At 41.6% G+C, this 18695-nt stretch overlaps 1 protein-coding gene across 3 annotated transcripts in view; it reads left to right on the top strand.

Moving 5' to 3' along the window:
• LOC122550081 (enhancer of polycomb homolog 1-like) overlaps positions 1 to 18695 on the top strand; it is a 250940-nt gene that overhangs the window by 105109 nt on the left and 127136 nt on the right. Inside the window, exon 1 of one of the 3 annotated variants that reach the window (XM_043690606.1) lies at positions 11302 to 11872. The exons of 1 other annotated variant lie outside the window; for it this stretch is intronic. In XM_043690606.1, the coding sequence (XP_043546541.1) occupies positions 11720 to 11872 (153 nt within the window). In that variant the 5' untranslated portion in view covers positions 11302 to 11719. Of the gene's footprint in view, positions 1 to 11301; positions 11873 to 18695 lie in introns of those variants that run through there. One more of the 3 variants, XM_043690605.1, reaches the window with a different exon arrangement.

Raw genomic sequence — 18695 nt, 5'->3', positions numbered from 1 at the left:
GAGCCTCCTACTCCACTGAGTTGATTGTCATCCACCTTTTATAGCTGTGTGGCAGAACTGTGGGTCTTAGGTCAGGTCTGTTGATTGTGAAGTCACTTGGTTCTGTCTATCATTTGTTACTTTATGCTGTTTAATGTGCAAGTAGTCCTGTCTGGCAGCTGCTTCAGGTTGACACCACATTTTTAGTTGTGTCCTCCTGCATGCTGCATTGAACCAGAGTTGATCCCCTGGCTTGATGTTACTGGTAGGGTGGGAGATATGTCAGGCCATGAAGTTGATGGTTGATGGTTCTGCTGCTTTTGACCGCCCACAAAGCCTGATAGATGCCCAGTCTTGAGTTGCTACATCTGTTTAAATTCTGTTCCATTTAGCATGGTTATAGTGCCACACAACACAATAGAGGGTATTCTGGATGTAAGTTTGTTTGCTGAGCTGGAAGGTTCGTTTTCACTCGTTTCGTCACCATACTAGGTAGCATTATCAGTGAGTCTCTAATGACGCACTGGTAGTATGGCCTGCTTCTTAATTTGTGTCCAGGTTTCCTTGGTTTGGTGATGTAATTTCCTGTTTTTCTTTTCTTGGAGGGTGGTAAATGGGATCCAAGTCAGTGGTTGTTGATAGAAGGATGGCCCTCCAACCAGAACACTAGGAATTCTCGTGCTTGTCTCTGTTTAGCTTGTCCTAGGATGGATATGTTGTCCCACTTGAAGTGGTGTCCTTCCTCATCTGTATGTAAAGATATTGTGAGAGTCGGTCATGTCTTTTTGTGGCTAGTTGATGTTCATGTATCTTGGTGGCTAGTTTTCTGCCTGTTTGTCCAATGTAGTGTTTGTTACAGTTCTTGCAAGGTCTTTTGAAAATGACATTAGTTTTGCTTGTTGTCTGTATAAGGTCTTTCAAGTTCACTAGCTGCTGTTTTAGTGTTGATGGATCTGTCGGCTATTAAGATACCAAGGGGTCTCAGTAGTCTGGCAGTCATTTCTGAGATGTTTTAGATGTAGGGGGAGTGGCTGGGGTTTCTGGACGTGTTTTGTCTGCTTGTTTGGGTTTGTTGCTGAGAGATTGGCAGACTGTGTTCATTGGGTACCCGTTCTTTTTGAATACACTGTATAGGTGATTTTCCTCTGCTCTGCATAGTTCCTCTGTGCTGCTGTGTGGTGGCTCATTGAAAAAATGTTCTAATAAAGCTCCTGTGTGGGATGATTGCTTCTGTAGTTCAGTGTTTGATCCGTATGTGTTGTTTTCCTGTAGACACTGGTTTGAAGTTGCCCATTGGCTGTTCACTCTACTGCAAAATCTAGGAATGGTCGTTGTTGATGTTTTCAGTGAATTTTATGCCAGTAAGGGTATTATTGATTAGTCTTGAGGCTTCCTCTAATTTGTTTTGTTTAATGATGACAAAGGTGTCACCCACATAGCAGACCCAAAGTTTGGGTTGGATGGTTGGCAGAGCTGTTTGTTCAAGTCTCTGCATTACTGCCTTTGCAAAGAACCCTGATATCGGAGATTCCATGGGTGTTCTGTTGGTTTGTCTGTAGGTTTTGTTGTTGAAGGCGAAGTGGATGATAAGGCATGGATCCACTAGCTTGATGATAGATATTATCCTTGCTGATGAAGTTGGTGGTGTTTGGTGCATGTGTCTTTGGTTCTTCTAATAATATAGTCAGTGTTTTCTTGGCTGGGTTGATGTTGATGGATGTGAATAGGGCTGTTACGTCAAAGACCATTATTTCATCCTCTTCTATATTGGTATCATTTTGGTCTTCAGGAATTATTGAATGGAGCGGCGAAAGTCTTCTACTAGGTGTTTTAGTCTTTGGTGTAGCTCCTTGGATAATCTGTAAGTTAGTGTTCCAGGTAGCGAGACTATGGGTCTGAGGGGGACTCCTGGTTTGGATAATTCGTAGAAGCGTGGTGTGTTGGATCCATCTTGTTTCATTTTTTTGGAATTTGGTCTTAATGTCTCCAGATTTCTGAAGGTTTTTTGAGTAGGGCTGTGATTCGGTTCTCTAGTTGTGGGGTCGGGTCTATCGGGTCTATTGTTGGTATCTGTAAGCAGTGCATTCGCTTCTCAGTATAGGGGTCTCTGACTTAAAATGGCTGTCAAGCGTCAGCAGGTAGGAGAACAATATTTTGGGTAGAAGGTATTCTCCATGTGAAGGCAATACTTTACCTCCACAAGGACTGTGTGGAGGTCACTCTTGCTGATACTGTCATGGAAAGATGCATTTGTGGCAGGTGGGTTGGTAAAGATGAAGTAAATTCTGATGCTTGACTACTCTGAAACAGCCCTCCTTATTTTGGCACGAGCCCTGAATTGTTAGAAAGGAGGAATTTGACACTGGCAGGAAAATTGACAGGGTTGTGTTTTCTTTTGTTTCCTGTGCCTAGGTTGATGTCAGGTGGTCTGTGTCCAGCTCACTCCTTTTTTGGAGACTGTCTAGCAATTGTTACAATGGAGGCCATTTCAGAGGGTAGTTAAGAGTGAACCAGATTGCTTTGGGTCTGGAGTTGCCTATATTTGATTTGATTTGATTGTCATGTGTATTGAAGTACAGTGAAAGTCTTTGTTTACGAGCGGTACAGCTAGATCATTCTAAGCAGGGATGTATAGATCAAAGGCTGTAAAAACAAAATCTGAGGCATACAGGTTATGTTGCACAGGGCATGCACTAGGCGAGATCAGTATCATTTAGACAGTCCATTCATCAGTCTAATGGCCAGGAAGAAGCTGTTCCTGAACCTGTTAGTCCATGTGTTCAAGATTCTGTATCTTCTGCCTGATGGAAGAGGTTGTAGGAGGTCATTACTGGGGTATGGTTGGTCTTTGATAATGTTGGCAGCCTTTCTGCAGTAATAAGATGTGTAAATGGAGTCCATGGATGGTAGATTGCCTTCCGCAATGGTCTGGGCTTTGCACACAAACTTCTGTAGTTTCTTATGGCCCTGGGCAGAGCAGTTGCTATACCCGGCTTATGCCTGAAATGTTGATTCTCCTCCTTGGATGCTGCCTGACCTGCTGTGCTTTTCCAGCACCACACTCTTGACATATGCACCCAGACAGTATGCTTTCAATAATGCATCTGTAGAAGTTAGTGAGGGTCCTTATGGACATGCTAAGTTTCCTGAGCATGAAGAGGTGTTATTGTGTCACCTTGACTGTTGCACCCATGCAGGAAGTCCAGGACAGGTTGTCAGTTATCATCACTCCAAGGAACTTGATGCTGTCCACTCTCTCATAGGCCAGATCAGGTGAGTATGGTGGATTTCCTTTTCTACAGCATATTAGCAAATGTGATGAGTTTTTTCTGATAATCTATACTGGTTTCATGGTCATCATTAGACCTTTTATTTTAGGTCAGTAATGGTGCTACCGAGCCACTCTTGGTAGACTGGTTTCCTATTTAGAGTACCCTGTGCCCTCCTTGTGTGTCCAAATAACTTTTAACATGTATGAGAACTGTTTGTCTGTGAGGAGGGATGGTAGGTTGTAATCATTTACTGCTATTTGACCTGATTCAGTGTGGAATCCAGAGTCAATAACAGAGCAACTCCCTCACTGCTATATATCGTTTTGCGATAACCTCTGATGAATCAGTCGTGTTGCGGGGATAAGATCGTCAAGGATGGTGGTTGTAGTGAGCAGTTTTCTTCAACTGGTTGTAGAAAGGTGTTGCAGAATTTTGATGTATTTCCAAATTGTGATGGTGTGTGATTTGGAGCTGGTTTCTGTTATTCTTCTCCATGGTTGTGGTTGTTGGTTTGGGAACTGCAGTGCACCTTGGGTAACACACACTGCAGTATGACCTATCCCACTCCTTTCTATCTTTCTTTTTTTTTGAAAGGGGGAGGACTCCCACATAGAGAGCCCTCCAGAACAATTTATTTTTCTTTTTTTTAGGGGAAAACACCCAACTGGCCAGTGATAAGCACTGCCCTTCACAAAAAGGTACCCCACTCCTTTCTAAGGACAGAGGTAGTCTGCACTCATTGGATGGAGCACTTTAAGGACCTCCCAAGTCCAAATCTGAATTTAATTTCGTTGCCATCAGCATTCTACCCATCAGCACCTCAGCACAACCTTAGCCTGACACGGTTGAAAGGCCATCCGATTGCTGAGAACCAACCAGTTCACTGGTGCAGATGGAATCCTCAACTGAAATACTGTAATATATTCGAGAAATGTAATATATTTGACATGAATAACTGATTTCATCTTCCTCATCTGGAAGGCATTTGACAAGGTTCCCCATGGGAGACTGGTGAGCAAGGTAGATTTCATGGAAGACGGGGAGAACTCCATTTGGATACAGAACTGGCTCAAAGGTAGAAGACAGAGAGGGTGGTGGTGGACGGTTGTTTTTCAGACTGGAGGCCTGTGACCAGCGGAGTGCCACAAGGATCGGTGCTGGGTTCCATTACTTTTTTGTCATTTATATAAATTATTTGGATGTGAGCATAAGAGGTACAGTTAGTAAGTTTGCAGATGACACTAAAATTGGAGGTGTAGTGGACGGCGGAAAAGATTATAACAGGATCTTGATCAGATGGGCCAGTGGGCTGAGAAGTAACAGATGGAGTTTAATTTAGATAAATGCGAGGTGCTGCATTTTGGGAAAGCAAATCTTAGCAGGACTTATTCACTTAATGGTAAGGTCCTAGGGAGTGTTGCTGAACAAAGAGACCTTGGAGTGCAGGTTCATAGCTCCTTGAAAGTGGAGTTGCAGGTAGATAGTACAGTGAAGAAGGCATTTGGTATGCTTTCCTTTAATGGTCAGAGTATTGACTACAGGGGTTGGGAGGTCATGTTGCGGCTGTAGAGGACACTGGTTAGGCCACTGTTGGAATATTGCGTGCAATTCTGGTCTCTTTCCTATCGGAAAGATGTTGTGCAACTTGAAAGGGTTCAGAAAAGGGTTCGGGGTGACATGGTGGCACAGTGGTTAGCACTGCTGTCTCACAGTGCCAGGGACCCAGGTTCAATTCCTGGCTCGGGCAACTGTCTGAGTGGAGTTTGCACATTCTCCCCGTGTCTGCGTGGGTGCTCTGGTTTCCTCCCACAGTGCAAAAATGTGCAGGTTAGGTGAATTGGCCATGCTAAATTGCCCATTGCCTTACATTTACCACAACGCTATGTGTCTGGGTGGGTTGCTCTTCGGAGGGTCAGTGTGGACTTGTTGGACAGAAGGGCCTGTTTCCACACTATAGGGAATCTAATCTAATCTAATCTAAAAAAAAGATTTACAAGGATCTTGCCAGGGTTGGAGGATTTGAACTATAGAGAGAGGTTGAATGGGTTAGGTCTGCTTTCCCTGGAGCATCGGAGGCTGAGGGGGTGACCTTTTAGAGGTTTATAAAATCATGTGGGGCATGGATAGGATAAATAGACAAAGTCTTTTCCCTGAGGTGGGGGAGTCCAGAACTAGAGGGCATAGGTTTAGGGTGAGACGGGAAAGATATAAAAGAGACCTAAGAGGCAACTTTTTCATTCAAAGGGTGGTACGTGTATGGAATGAGCTGCCAGAGGAAGTGATGGAGGCTGGTACACTTGCAACATTTAAAAGGCATTTGGATGGGTATATGAATAGGAAGGGTTTGGAGGGATATGGGCCGGGTGCTGGCAGGTGGGACTAGATTGGGTTGAGAGATCTGGTCAGCATGGACGGGTTGGACCGAAGGGTCTGTTTCCATGCTGTACATCTCTATGACTCTAAACCTGAGCATTCCACACACCGCTACCTACATCAGCTGGGTGGATTCAGGATTGGCCTGTTTAATCATCTATGGATCTACAACCCTATAGTGGGGAAAAAGTCCTCTTTGTTCTCAAGGTACAGTCTAAGAAGGGAAAATAAATTTAATGCCACTCATGCAGGTTGCTTTGTCCTAATTGGTGTCCTGTTGCCTCGGCGTTTTTGAGCTTCGTTTGTCCAGACAATTGGTGCACTTTGCATAACTCTCTTAACATCTGGCTTGTAAGTCATAGAAAATCTTCAGTGAGTCATTGCATAATGCTGGTGTCTGACCTACATTTGTATTTATATAAAATAAAAGAAAAATACTGCAGATACTAGAATCTATAAATAATGTTCAGAAAATGTTGGAGAAACTCAGGTCAGGCAACATCTGTAGAAAGAAAGAACATTAATATTTTGAGTTTGTGACAATTCAAAACTGCAATCAGCTGGGAGATAGTAATTTAAATGCAGTTGACAGAGGGCAGAAGGAGGAGTAAGTAGGACAGATGGTGAGGATGGCCAGAGCAAAAGAGAAAGGGAGTGCTAATGGTGTTAAAGGTGAGATTGAAGTGTAAAATATATGTAAATGATAGTTGTGAAAAGGAGAAAATAAGTCTGCTTTGCTGACAGCAGAAACATCCTGACTCAAAGTGTTCTGGGTGGAGGATGAAGAGTGTATAAAAGAAGAGAATACCCATGTATTAATGTAAAGTATATGGCTGGTCCAGTTAGATTTTTGTTCAGCGATGCTTTTCTCTTACTTACTGTCTTTCCTTCTTTTGTGCTTGCTCTTTTTTTCTTTCTCTTCTTTCTTTCCTCTTTTCTCTTACTCTTTCTTTCTCACACTTGTTTGTCTCGCCCTTCTTTCTGTCTTTGTCCATAACCTGGTATTTGTGAAACATGACTGTTCGTTACTTAGCACCAATCAGCCCAAAATGATGAGTTTATGAGGAATGGTGTGTGGGACCGAAGACCGCAATCATTGTTGAATTTCTCCACTTATTACTTTATGGTGGGAAAGCCATTGATTCACTTGAAGATGGTTGGGTCTAAGAGACTGCCTTGAGCTTTTGAATATGTGAAGAGACTGCCAACTGATGTAAATAAATCCTGCAATCTTCCATTGGTATATAAATATTAATAGTGAAAGTGTGGTACAGGAAGGGTGGGGCCAATTAGAGACCAAAAAAGAGATTTATTCATGGAAACATTGCATCAATCTTTAGCAAAAGAAGAAATACTGTCCAGGTTGTGGTGAAAGGAGATAATTCAAATACATGAAGAGGAGCCGTTGGAGTTACTGCCTTTATTTACAGTTGATCAGGCCTCCGGATTGAATAAAAGACATCCAAAGACACCAAGGGAAGTGAGTGTAGAAATTTGAGATATTGGCCATAATTTTCCAGTCCATTTTAGACCTAGGTGATGCCAGAGGACAAACTAATTGCAACTTGTTTTTTTTAAAAAAACCGTAAAGGTGAGTTCAGAAACTGTATGCCTATTAGTCTAATCATGTTGGTGGCACAGCTTCTAGAAACAATAATTCAAGACAAAAATCTCTTGGGGAATTTGGATTAAGAAATGCCAGCATGGATTTGTTAAGGGATAGCTTTGCTTAACTAATGTTAGACTTTGTTTTTTGAAAAGGTAGTTGAGCAGGTCAGTGAGGATAATGCTGTTGATGTGGCACAAGTGGATGTCCAGAGACATTTGAGACAGTGCCACAATGCCAGACTTATGAACAAAGTTTCAGCTTAGATTACTTAGTGTGGAAACAGGCCCTTCAGCCCAACAAGTCCACACCGACCCTCTGAAGATCAAACCACCCAGACCCATTCCCCTACACCTAACACTACGGGCAATTTAGCATGGCCAATTCACCTAACCTGCACATTTTTGGACTGTGGGAGGATACCGGAGTACCCAGAGGAAACCCACGCAGACAGTTGCCTGAGGCGGGAATTGAACCCGGGTCTCTGGTGCTGTGAGCAGTAGTGCTAACCACTGTGCCGCCCGCTCTTAGAGTAAAAGGAATAGTAACACATAGATCTGAAAATAGCTGAGCAATGGGAAATATTAATATTCAATGGATGTTTTTCTGACTGCAGCAAGATTTATGGCTGGACTCTCGAGGAATCTGTGTTATACCATAAGATAGGAGCAGAATTAGGCCATTTAGTTCATTTGAGTCAGCTCTGCCATTCAAACATGGCTGATATGTTTCTCAACCCCATTCTCCTGCCTTCTTCCCTTGATCTGCTTACTAATCTAGAATCTATGTCAAAAGGTATGGTGCTGGCAAAGCACAGACTGTCAGGCAGCATCCGAGGAGCAGGAGAATCGATGTTTCAAGCTCTTCATCAGGAATCTATTTATCTCTATCATAAATACACTCAATGACGTGGCCAATGTCGCATAAGGTTGTGATGAATTCCACAGATGTACCACCCTCTGGCTGAGAAATTCCTCCTCATCCCTGTTCAAAAGGGTTTCCTCTTCACTCTGACGCTGTGCCCTAGAGCCCGAGTAGAATAGGGGTGTGGGTCTGGTTGGGATGCTTTTCAGGGGATTGGTGGGAACTCAATGGGCCAAATGGTTTCGTTCTAAATTGTGGGAATTCTATGATTATAGAAACATCCTCTCCACAACCACCCTTTCTGGACCTCTCAATATTCTTTAAGTTTCATTGTGATTTCCCCCCACACATCCTACTACCCTCCTCAGAGTACAGACCCAGAATCCTCAACTGCTCCTCACGTGACAAGCCCTTCTTTCCCAGCATCATTCTTGTGAACCTCCTATGGACACCCTCCAAGGCCAGCATATCCTTCCTTAGATACCGGGCCCACAACTATTCTCCATATTCCAAATGTTGTCGAACCTGAACCTTAGCAGTTTATTCCTGCTCTTAGCATTCATTTCAAGAGGGCGAGAATACAATCATTGCATTTAGCTTCCTAGCTACCAACTGAACTTGCATGTTAATCTTAAGAGAAATAGTGTATGCCTCTTAATAAAGAGCAAAACCTCACACTTTCTCACATTGTATTCTATCTACCACTTCTTTGCCCACTCTGCAAACCTGTCAAAGTCCTTCTGCAGGCTTCCCGCTTCCTCAACACTACCTCTCCTCCACCTATCATTATTGTTAAGTTTGCAGTTAACACAGTGCCCTTAGTTCCTTCATCTTAATCATTAATGTTAATTGGAAGTATTCTGAACAGTGAGGAGAATACTGTAGAACTTCAAAAAGACAGAAAGAGTTTGATGGAATGGCTAGGAAACTGGCAGATGAAATTTAATTCAGTGAAGTCCGACCTGATTCATATTGGTAGCATGTTGGCTCAGTGGTTAGCAATGCTGCCTCACAGCACCAGAGACCCAAGTTCAATTCCACAGTTCGATGACTGTGCAAGCGCAGACATTCTGTGTCTGCATGGGTATCCTCCAGGCGCTCCGGTTTCCTCCCACAGTTCAAAAATGTGCAGATTAGGTGGATTGGCAATGCTAAATTGCCTACTGTGTCCAGGGATGTGTAGCTTGGCCATGGGAGTTGCAGGGATTGTGGAGAGAGGGGAATGGGTCTGGGTGGGATGTTCTTTGGATAGTCTGTGTGTACTTGTTGGGCCGAAGGGCCTGTTTCCAGACAGAATAGAGTTGAAATCATACTATCTTCCTTTCTGCAAAATTTAACCAGTTATTGGATAGTTTTCTCCCTAATTCCTGTTGACTTCTTCAGTTTTACTGAGACCCTGGTGTCATGTTGGTCAAATCTTGCCTTGATATCAAGGGCAGTCATTTTCACCTCACCTGGAATTCAGCTCTTGATCCATGTTTGGCAAAGACTATTAAATCTAGAGTTCAGTTCCTGGCAGGACACAAGCTCTTATCAGTGAGTAGATTATTGGAAAGTGAGTGCTGTTGGATAGTGTTGTTGATGATCCCTTCCATCAATTTGTTGCTGACTGAATGTAAACTGATGGTGCATTAAACAATGAATCACTTAAGGTATTACAACCAATTCAATGTCAGTAAAATGCTGCTTTCTATATTTATATGTTAAGCACATTGGAGCTATTTTTGCAATGAGTTTATGCTGCCAATGTTGTACAAACTATTGTGAAAGAGTTACTAGATAACAAACTGCAAAATAAGATTAGCTTGTATATGAAATATTGGAGCAAATTGAAATTAAATATTCAGAATACTTCTGTATCAGTCCAATCTGATAAAACCTTACTGATGTTCATTACTGATTTCCAGAACAGACTTTGGATTTTTTATTAGTTATAGGTAGTTTAAATTGTCTGCATGTTTTTATGTAGAAATACCATATGAACTGAGTTTTTCCATTTTTCACCAGCAAATCATAACTTTTGACATGCCTTTTAATTATTTTGTACGTAAACGTTTGATTGGTGTTACACCAAAAATGTTGATTAGTACCCTAAATTCTACACTTTACAAAATGACACTTTGAACTTTTAAAAATAAAATTGCATATTGGTGTGGAATCATACAAACTAGAAGTAGGACATTCAGCCCCTCCAACCTGCCCCACCATTCAATAAAATCACCGATCTCATTGTGATCCCAAATCTGCCATCTATCTGACAGCAATGCAACCCTTTTGCTTAACAAGAATCTACCTATCTTTGCCTTAAATAAAGAATAGTAAATTACTGAGCGGCATTGTTTTTGGATTTTGTTAAAATGTCAATTTGTCTAATTGTGCATGGTGAAATATTTCAGAATAATTTTTAAAATGGTCAAACTTTTGTGCTAGGATGAATTCTAAAACCAAAATCTACTTTTGTGGGCATTGACTTATTTAATTTGGTTATTCAGGTTATCAGATTTGCCTTGTACAGAACATCCCTTTTTTTTGATTTGAGAAGTAACCTTACTGTCTTTCGGCAGTACAAATAAACAAGCCTTGCAATTGTTTACTCCGAGTTGCGCAATACCCTGTGACAGATTACAACCTGCCCATTGAGTTTTGAACTGTAGTTATTATTGTATAAGACATGTGACATTTCCCCTTTTCCCAACAGACCATTTACAAAAAAAAACCCAAGCGCTGGCACTTTGTTGTTATAGAGGGCGCCGTTTCCAACAGCTTCTTCCAAAGTTGTTGTGACTGAGGGTATCCATGTTGTGGCGTAGTTGAATTAGGAAGCGAACGAGGGGGGGAAAAAAAGTGAGAAGTGAAAAGAAAACGGTCAGTCGTCGTGATAAGGATCTCGCATTTAGAAATAAAAACGAGCCAAAAACACAGTCTCCGATCGAAAGCGGAGTTTTCGTTTTCCGTGGAGCCGATGGTAAAAACGGGTGGGGGGGGGTGAGGAGAATTCGAAAAGATTTGGCAAAGGTAGGAGGAGAATCGGAGATGAGGGTTTTATACAGAATTTCATACAAAAGCGAAGGGTGGGCTGGTTGACTTGCAGTCAGGCGGGGAGAGAAAATAATAATCCTTCATATAAATCCAGCCCGCAGCAGCAGCAACATCCTCCTGCCGTACCAACCGACCGCCGGCCGGTTGATGGGAGGGGGTGGGGATTGCGCGCGCAGCTCGGCCGAGCCTCGTCCCTGTTGCTGTGCATTGTGGGATGGCTGGACTTTAATGACCGCCATGTTGGCCATGGCGTATTGAAGTCGACAAAAGGAACCTAAACGGACCGGGGGAAAAACCGCCTTTCTTCCGCTTCCAACCCCCGTTTTTTCTTCATGGAATGGAACTAGGAGCTCCAGTCTCTCATCCATGATAGGTTCCGGGCGGCTCCGTGTAGGTTTTACCGGGTGTAGGCGTCAACATTTCATCAGCGACTAAAAAAAACGCATTATATATATATTTATATATTTCCTTCCAACTACAACCCCCCCCCCCCCCCCCTCCTTCCTCTCTCTCTCTCCCGCGGTGGTGTTTGGGTTTCTAATCCGCCGCGAACACGCACATACAAACCGAGGGAGAGCCGAGAATAATGAGCAAACTGTCGTTTCGGGCAAGGGCGCTCGATGCATCGAAACCCCTGCCCGTGTATCGGTGCGAGGATTTGCCGGATCTGCATGAATATGCCTCCATCAACCGAGCGGTGCCCCAGATGCCCACGGGGATGGAGAAGGAGGAGGAATCGGTAGGTGTACACGGGGCGGGTTTGGACGAGTGTGTTTTTTTTTAACATGTCCGTTCATTTTTGGACAAAGTGTTTTAAAAATTAATTTTATTCGGACGTGTTTGTTGGCCGCGGTCGGTTTGGGGGGGAAGGGGGGTGGTGGATAGTGTTGGGTTGCTGGGAGGTGTTGCCTGTGTGCGCAGGTTGCGCGGCCGCCATTACACGGCTCTCGCTCGCTTCCTCCCAAACATGGGGCCGGGCCGCGGAAACGGAGAGACGGGGCTCCCGGAACCACCCACACTTTATCCCTCCGCTCTGGAGGAAGGCCGTCCTTCTTGTTTCTTTTTATTATTCGAAAAACAATCGATGGTACCGTCACGTCGATTTTGTTCCACCGGTCGCCGAGCGGGTGGAGGAAACAAGTATATTGTTCCTTGTATATGAAAGATATTATTTTTATCCCCTCGGTGTACAAAAGATCACGTGACTGCCGAGGCAGCCATTTTGTTGTGTATCTCTCTGGGTTGGGCCCGAGCTTAGCAACTGCTAACTCCAGTAGGAGAGTGGCGCTAGAGAGCCTGAATTTTTTTTGGTTTTGGGGGGTGGTGTTGTACCGTAGACGAGTCAGTACTTCACTCAGTTCCAGGTCTCTGCAATATATGGGCATTGTTTTTCTTCGCTTTTCTTTTCTTTTGTACGCTCAGTGCATAAGTTGATTTGCAACATGGTCCTTCACTACGTGTCACTGAACAGAGACCATTGTGGAAGTATCACTGTTTTTAGTCTCAGCACGTGCACGAGTTATGACCTGTTGTGCAGTGCCCTAGCGTGGACCAGCGGGGAAACTCTTCCTTGTATTGCAAATTACTACTATAACTAAGTCCGTGCAGAAACCATTAGTTATAGCCGTATGTAGTCGTATGTTTTGTGCCGTGTCCGTCACATCTACAGTCAGTTTGAATGGTAGTCTTTTGGACGACATGCAAAATTAAGTTTTTTTTCTTAATTTACACTTGATAGTATTGCTTATAAGAATTCTAGAGGTTGAATATCGCCGTGTTTTGATGTTTTGGGAAAATCTCCTGAATAGTGACCTTTAAAAGCAAAATGTTACACTAATGGTTATAGTGGTGAGGCTGTCAGTGAAAATCATAGTCTCTGACCAAGATTCAGTATTGTAGTTATGGTTTGATTATTATTAGGTATACTGAAATTGTCAGGCAAGATGTTAGATTAAAGTCAGGGCTGGTTTATTATGTGAATATGTAATGCCACAGGATTCTGTTAATGTCAAAAATGTGAAGTTGCTGGAACTTGCCATTAACCTAACCTAATCTAAAGAGAGGAGCAATGTATCCCTTAATTGCTATTACCTAACTTTGCTGATTTGGTAGCAATGAACCGTAAGCCAAATCAGTTATAATCAATTGAGTGTACTTGTGTGAATTTCTGAAGTTGCTGTTATCATCAGTATGCAGCTTGTTGGGTGTTCAAAATATTTTCAACACATGGGCAAGACAAAATTACACTGTTCCCAGTTTGAATGAACTTCTTGACGACAAAGAAATAAAAAGCATTTAGGCTATACTTAAGATGACAGTCTGGATGTTCATCAGTGTAACAAAAGTATGGATTGCAGACAAAACAACACCACGGAAATCATTTCAACTCTGCCCAACTAGAGTACTGAGCTGAAAATGTGTTGCTGGAAAAGCGTCGCAGGTCAGGCAGCATCCAAGGGGAAGGAGAATTGACGTTTCGGGCATGAGCCCTTCTTCAGGAATGAGGAAAGGCTAAGATAAAAGGTAGGGGGGAGGGGCATTGGAAATGCGATAGGTGGAAGGAGGTCAAGGTGAGGGTGATAGGCCGGGGTGAGGGCGGAGAGGTAAGGAAGAAGATTGCAGGTTAGGACGGCGGTGCTGAGTTCGAGGGATTTGATTGAGACAAGGTGGGGGGAGGGGAAATGAGGAAACTGGTGAAATCCGAGTTCATCCCTTGTGGTTGGAGGGTTCCTAGGCGGAAGATGAGGTGCTCTTCCTCCAACCGTCATGTTACTATGGTCCAAGTCCCTCCTCCCTACCTTTTATCTTAGCCTGCTGGACACACTTTCCTCATTCCTGAAGAAGGGCTCATGCCCGAAACGTTGATTCTCCTGCTCCTTGGGTGCTGCCTGACCTCCTGCTCTTTTCCAGCAACACATTTTCAGCTCTGCTCTCCAGCATCTGCAGTCCTGACTTTCTCCTCCAACTAGAGTACTGTTTGTGGATTATTTGTGGATATCTAGTGCTATTTCATTTCACGTAGTTTTTCACTTTTCTTTCTCAGTAGTTATTCATTTCATTTTATAGTAATGGTGATGTCTTCCTTAGTTTATTTTTCATTCATTCATAGAATCTCTACAGTGTGGAAACAGGTCATTTGGCCCAACAAATCCACACTGACTCTCTGGGGAATAACCCACCTAGACCCATTCTCCTTTTCGAGGAAACTAGGTTTTTTTCATATATATTCATTGAAAGTTTTACTGTTTTACAAAAAAGTTATGAGTACAGAAAAGTAGAAATAATCATATTATAGTAACATTAACAATAAACGCCCTACGATACAATCGCAAACTAAGTTTAGTTATCAGGTTAGGATTTTAGTTTTCCAAATAATTCTAACGTACTTTGCTTCATAAATCAGATGCTGAAAAATATGATTAATCTACGTGGCACTGGTGTTTTCCATTTCAGCCTTTGAAAAGTAATGCATTACAAAGGTTTTCAAATGTAGAGGAACACTAGCAACAGTCTCATACAAGGGGCAATACTGACCTTAATGTTTCAGTGATTTTGAGAATAATTATTCATAAGCAAGGGAAAATGTTTTTATTTTGGATCTTGGGCATGCATTAGTTGCACCACTTTTTGTCTAAGTCGATAGGCTTTAGTGAAGTTCTACATGAGAATATTTATTGTGATTTATTACCTTTCATTGCAGTATTAAGGGTGCAACACTGTTTTAGGTGGATGTGCCAGATTTTTCATGTTAAACCTAAAATCAGACTTGCACATGAATTCTAGGCTACATGTAAAGAATTATTCGGCATTGATGGAGGATGGGATGGGAGGATCTCGCTTCCTGCGTTGGCAAATGTTTATATGTCAGCCAACATCCTCAAATAGTTTAATTGGCTTTCTAGAATCCTGAATCCTTGAGAGACCATGTAATTTATTGTACCTGAGAGGGCAGTTATTTCTGCACTGGAGTGTCACCTGAGCTTCTCCACTCTCACTTCTGCAGTGACACTTTGGAGTACTGTTTATAGAGTCATAGAGATGCTGGATATGATGAATAGCCAAAGTGTTTTTTTTTCCCCCCAGGGTAGGGGAGTCAAAAACTAGAGAGCATAGTTTTGAGGTGAGGCAAAAGCTAGAAAAGGTCAACTTTTTCAGAAGGTTGTGCATGTATGGAACGGGTCACAGTTAATGTGCTGCCACTTGAGCTGGGACTAACACTTAGAAATGTGGTCCTCATGTTTGCCTAACTAGGTACAAATAATCTTGTTGCTTATTCTAATATTGTTTCAGTGCTCGATAGCAATTTAACTTGGTTCAGTTTTCAATGTCAGTGGCCTGAAATGGGGCTTGTTTTAAAAATTGATACCAAAATTTTTCTGTTGCTTGTCAAATTTTTTTGAATTGCAGGCAAATCCATAATTAGATGACCTCATTTAAGGTATAGATATAAACCAAATAAACATTTTGGTACGCTGAACTAACTGGTTTAAATTGTTATGGTCCCAGTATGCTGCTTTTGGGATTTGTGAATATGTCGCGATTCTTCTTTAAGTTTGTTTCTTCTGTTGCACAATACTCCACTGTCATAACTGCTGTGCTGTTTAAAAACTGACAGTTGCATCACAATTAGGCTATAATTGCAATGGGCAACACTTAAGTAAGGTCCAGGTGAGGTTTTTATAACAAGTGTATGAAGTGTCATTCCATTATGTAGTGTTTTTGAAACTTCGTTTGACGAGTAACAAAAATTCAGAAATTTGGTTGTTGGAGGGCCTGTGGAGGGGCAACATCCTCATCCTTCTCCTCCTCCTTTGCTCCTCTTCCTCTCCCCCCCCCCGATTTTTAATAATTGTTTGAATTAACAGTCTAAAGTAGAGAGAACTTTAGTAATGCTTGACCATTATGAAATTATCTGATTTCTCTTGCAGATTAGATTCTGAATTGTATAGTCCATTTTGAATTTGCCTTTAGCAATTTGTTGGAGATTTAAAGGTTCACTAGATTAACAATTAGAAATATTCTTTCTAATCCTTAGTCTTGTCAAATAATTTTATGGCCACTTCCCTTCAGAAAGCTGGATGTATTGGGACAGCTAACTTGTGTCTGAAGTATTAAAAATAACTGAACTCAAAGAACGTATAAATTCAACTTGTGTATTAAAAAGTTAGTACAATCAATTCATTTTGCACCAAAACCTATGACTGTTTTACTTCTGGATTTTTCATTTAAAGCTTGCATGTCTCTTGATTTTAATTTTTCTTTTAATTCACTTGTAGGATGTGGGTGTAACTGACTGGTCCATCCCTAGTTGCCTTTTGAAGGAGGTGATGAGCTGCCCACCTTGAATTACTGTAGACAATGTGTTCTTGTTAGATTCAAATGCTGGGTCACAATCCTGGAATTCCCTATCCAACAGCAATAATGAAAGAATGACAATATATTTTCATGTCAAGATGGTGATTTGACTTGGAGGGGAACTTGCATGTGGTTGTGTTCCCATTATCTGCTCCCTTTATCCTTTCAGATGGTAGTGGTCATGGTTTCGAAGGTGCTGACTATCCATTCTTGGAGAACTTCTGCAGTGCATCTTTTAGGTGATGTACATTTCTGTTCTGAGTAGTGGTGAAGTGGCAGTTTGTGGATGTGGTACCAATCAAGCAGGTTGCTTTGCCCTGATTACTGTCAGGTTTCTTGAGTGTTGTCAGAGGATAGTGTCCCATGTGTTTTTACCTACCATTGGCAAATTGACTGACTGGTTGCTGACTCCTTCTACATTTCAGCTCTTTAGACAGCTTAGTGATTTATAATTTAAAGATTGTAAAGTGCCAGGGACTTGCCTGTTACATTCTGAAAATATGCAACGACTGTGGTGGGAATTTAAAGCCACATGGGAGAAGATGTTTTGTAACTAATTGCCATTTGAATTTTTCCAGTCACCACTTTTAACCTTATGCGATTGCATAAAACTAAGGGGTTTATATTTTGGAGTTGATTTCATAACCTTTGCACAATTTTAAAAACTTAGTGCACTAATAGATGATCAATGAGATTGTAGTTGGTTATGCATCATGATGAATGTTAAATAACCATACAGTTGTCGGACATCTAGAATTAGTCTTAACAGGGATGATATACATTTGCAAAGTTCTCAATTATAAGTATACTTGTTTCACAGTTGAGTATAGCGATGAAAGCAGAATTGTGCATTGTTAGATGTATTGACACGTCAGTTATTTAACAGACTGAGATCCATTTCTTCTGCACAGAAACACCAACTGGAGCTGAAAATGGTTTGGAATAAGCATTTTTTGGGGGGATTGGGAAAATTTGAGAGAAGGGTAATATACAATAAAGTCTCCACTATGCATCTTGTCCATTCTCCTTGAACTCGCTTACCCACATAAAGTTTATTATGCATGTACTTGCATGTGTGATCTTCAGCTAATTGCAGTACTGAAGAAAACAGTGTGACAAATTTACTACTTGGAGTAGAAAGTGAACACTGTATATTTTCTAGTTGCACATGCACAGTCAGCCCAGTTTGTCATTTGCACATATTGGAGTTTGAGAATTCCTGGGATGGATCACAACATAGTACTTGTCAAAGTAAGTTTCGACAACACTATATAATGGGATGACACTGAATGCACTTGTAACAGAAATCTCACCTGGACTTTATGTAAGTGTTGCCCATTGCAATTATAGCCTAGTTGTGATGCAAATGCTTATTTTTAAACAGCTCAGCAGTTATTATAACACTATTTCTTGACAGGAGAGACCAACTTATAAAGAAACTGTGTAGTACTTTACTGAACTTATTCTCTATTAGAATACATTTGATCTGGTGCATCAGTTTTGTTTCCTCTCCACATCACTTTTCATTTAATCCAAATGGTTCTTCATGATATGGTAGGTTGGAATGATGGTGCATATGTTCATTTTGCAAGTAGGTATGACATGCCCTTGTGTAGTTGGGAGAAAGAATGGGGGTTCTGTGGAGAAGCAGATGTTTATATTTTAAAACACACTTATGCACTGGGGATTTTTGAAGACTTGTGTGCTTTCTTTCTTAGTTTTTCATTGCAACAAACAGACTTTGGTACATGTTGTTTCTTTATAGAATTTTGCCCAGTTAATTTTACATAATAGCATAGATAGATAGGTACTAAAGAAGATTTGCGACCCAGAAACAGAAATATACTCACATATGCGTATTGGGCTAATATGGCACTAAATTTATCAGCTCTGTTTCCCTGTTATCTAGACAAATGACTGTCCAAGTACTATTGTAAGCGTCAACCAGTAATCTAAAATTTTTCTGTGCATTTCACTTACAAATTTCATAATAATGTAATGGAGCATGTAACTTTGTTAACATTTTCAGTGTATGGCTTTCTTGGTCTCACATTTGTCCCTTTTCAACTTTTGTTCAGGTATTTGGTTTTACTGTGATGCTTAATGTATTTACAAACTAAATATATTCCTAAGCTTTCTGTGATGAGGGAGAAAGTTAAATTTGCATGGTGGGGGGCAACCCACTTTTTGCACCACGAAGATTTGGT

The sequence above is a fragment of the Chiloscyllium plagiosum genome, chromosome 5, assembly GCF_004010195.1.
Source record: "Chiloscyllium plagiosum isolate BGI_BamShark_2017 chromosome 5, ASM401019v2, whole genome shotgun sequence".
Lineage (NCBI taxonomy): Eukaryota > Metazoa > Chordata > Chondrichthyes > Orectolobiformes > Hemiscylliidae > Chiloscyllium > Chiloscyllium plagiosum.
This window is presented reverse-complemented; position numbering and strand designations above follow the sequence as displayed.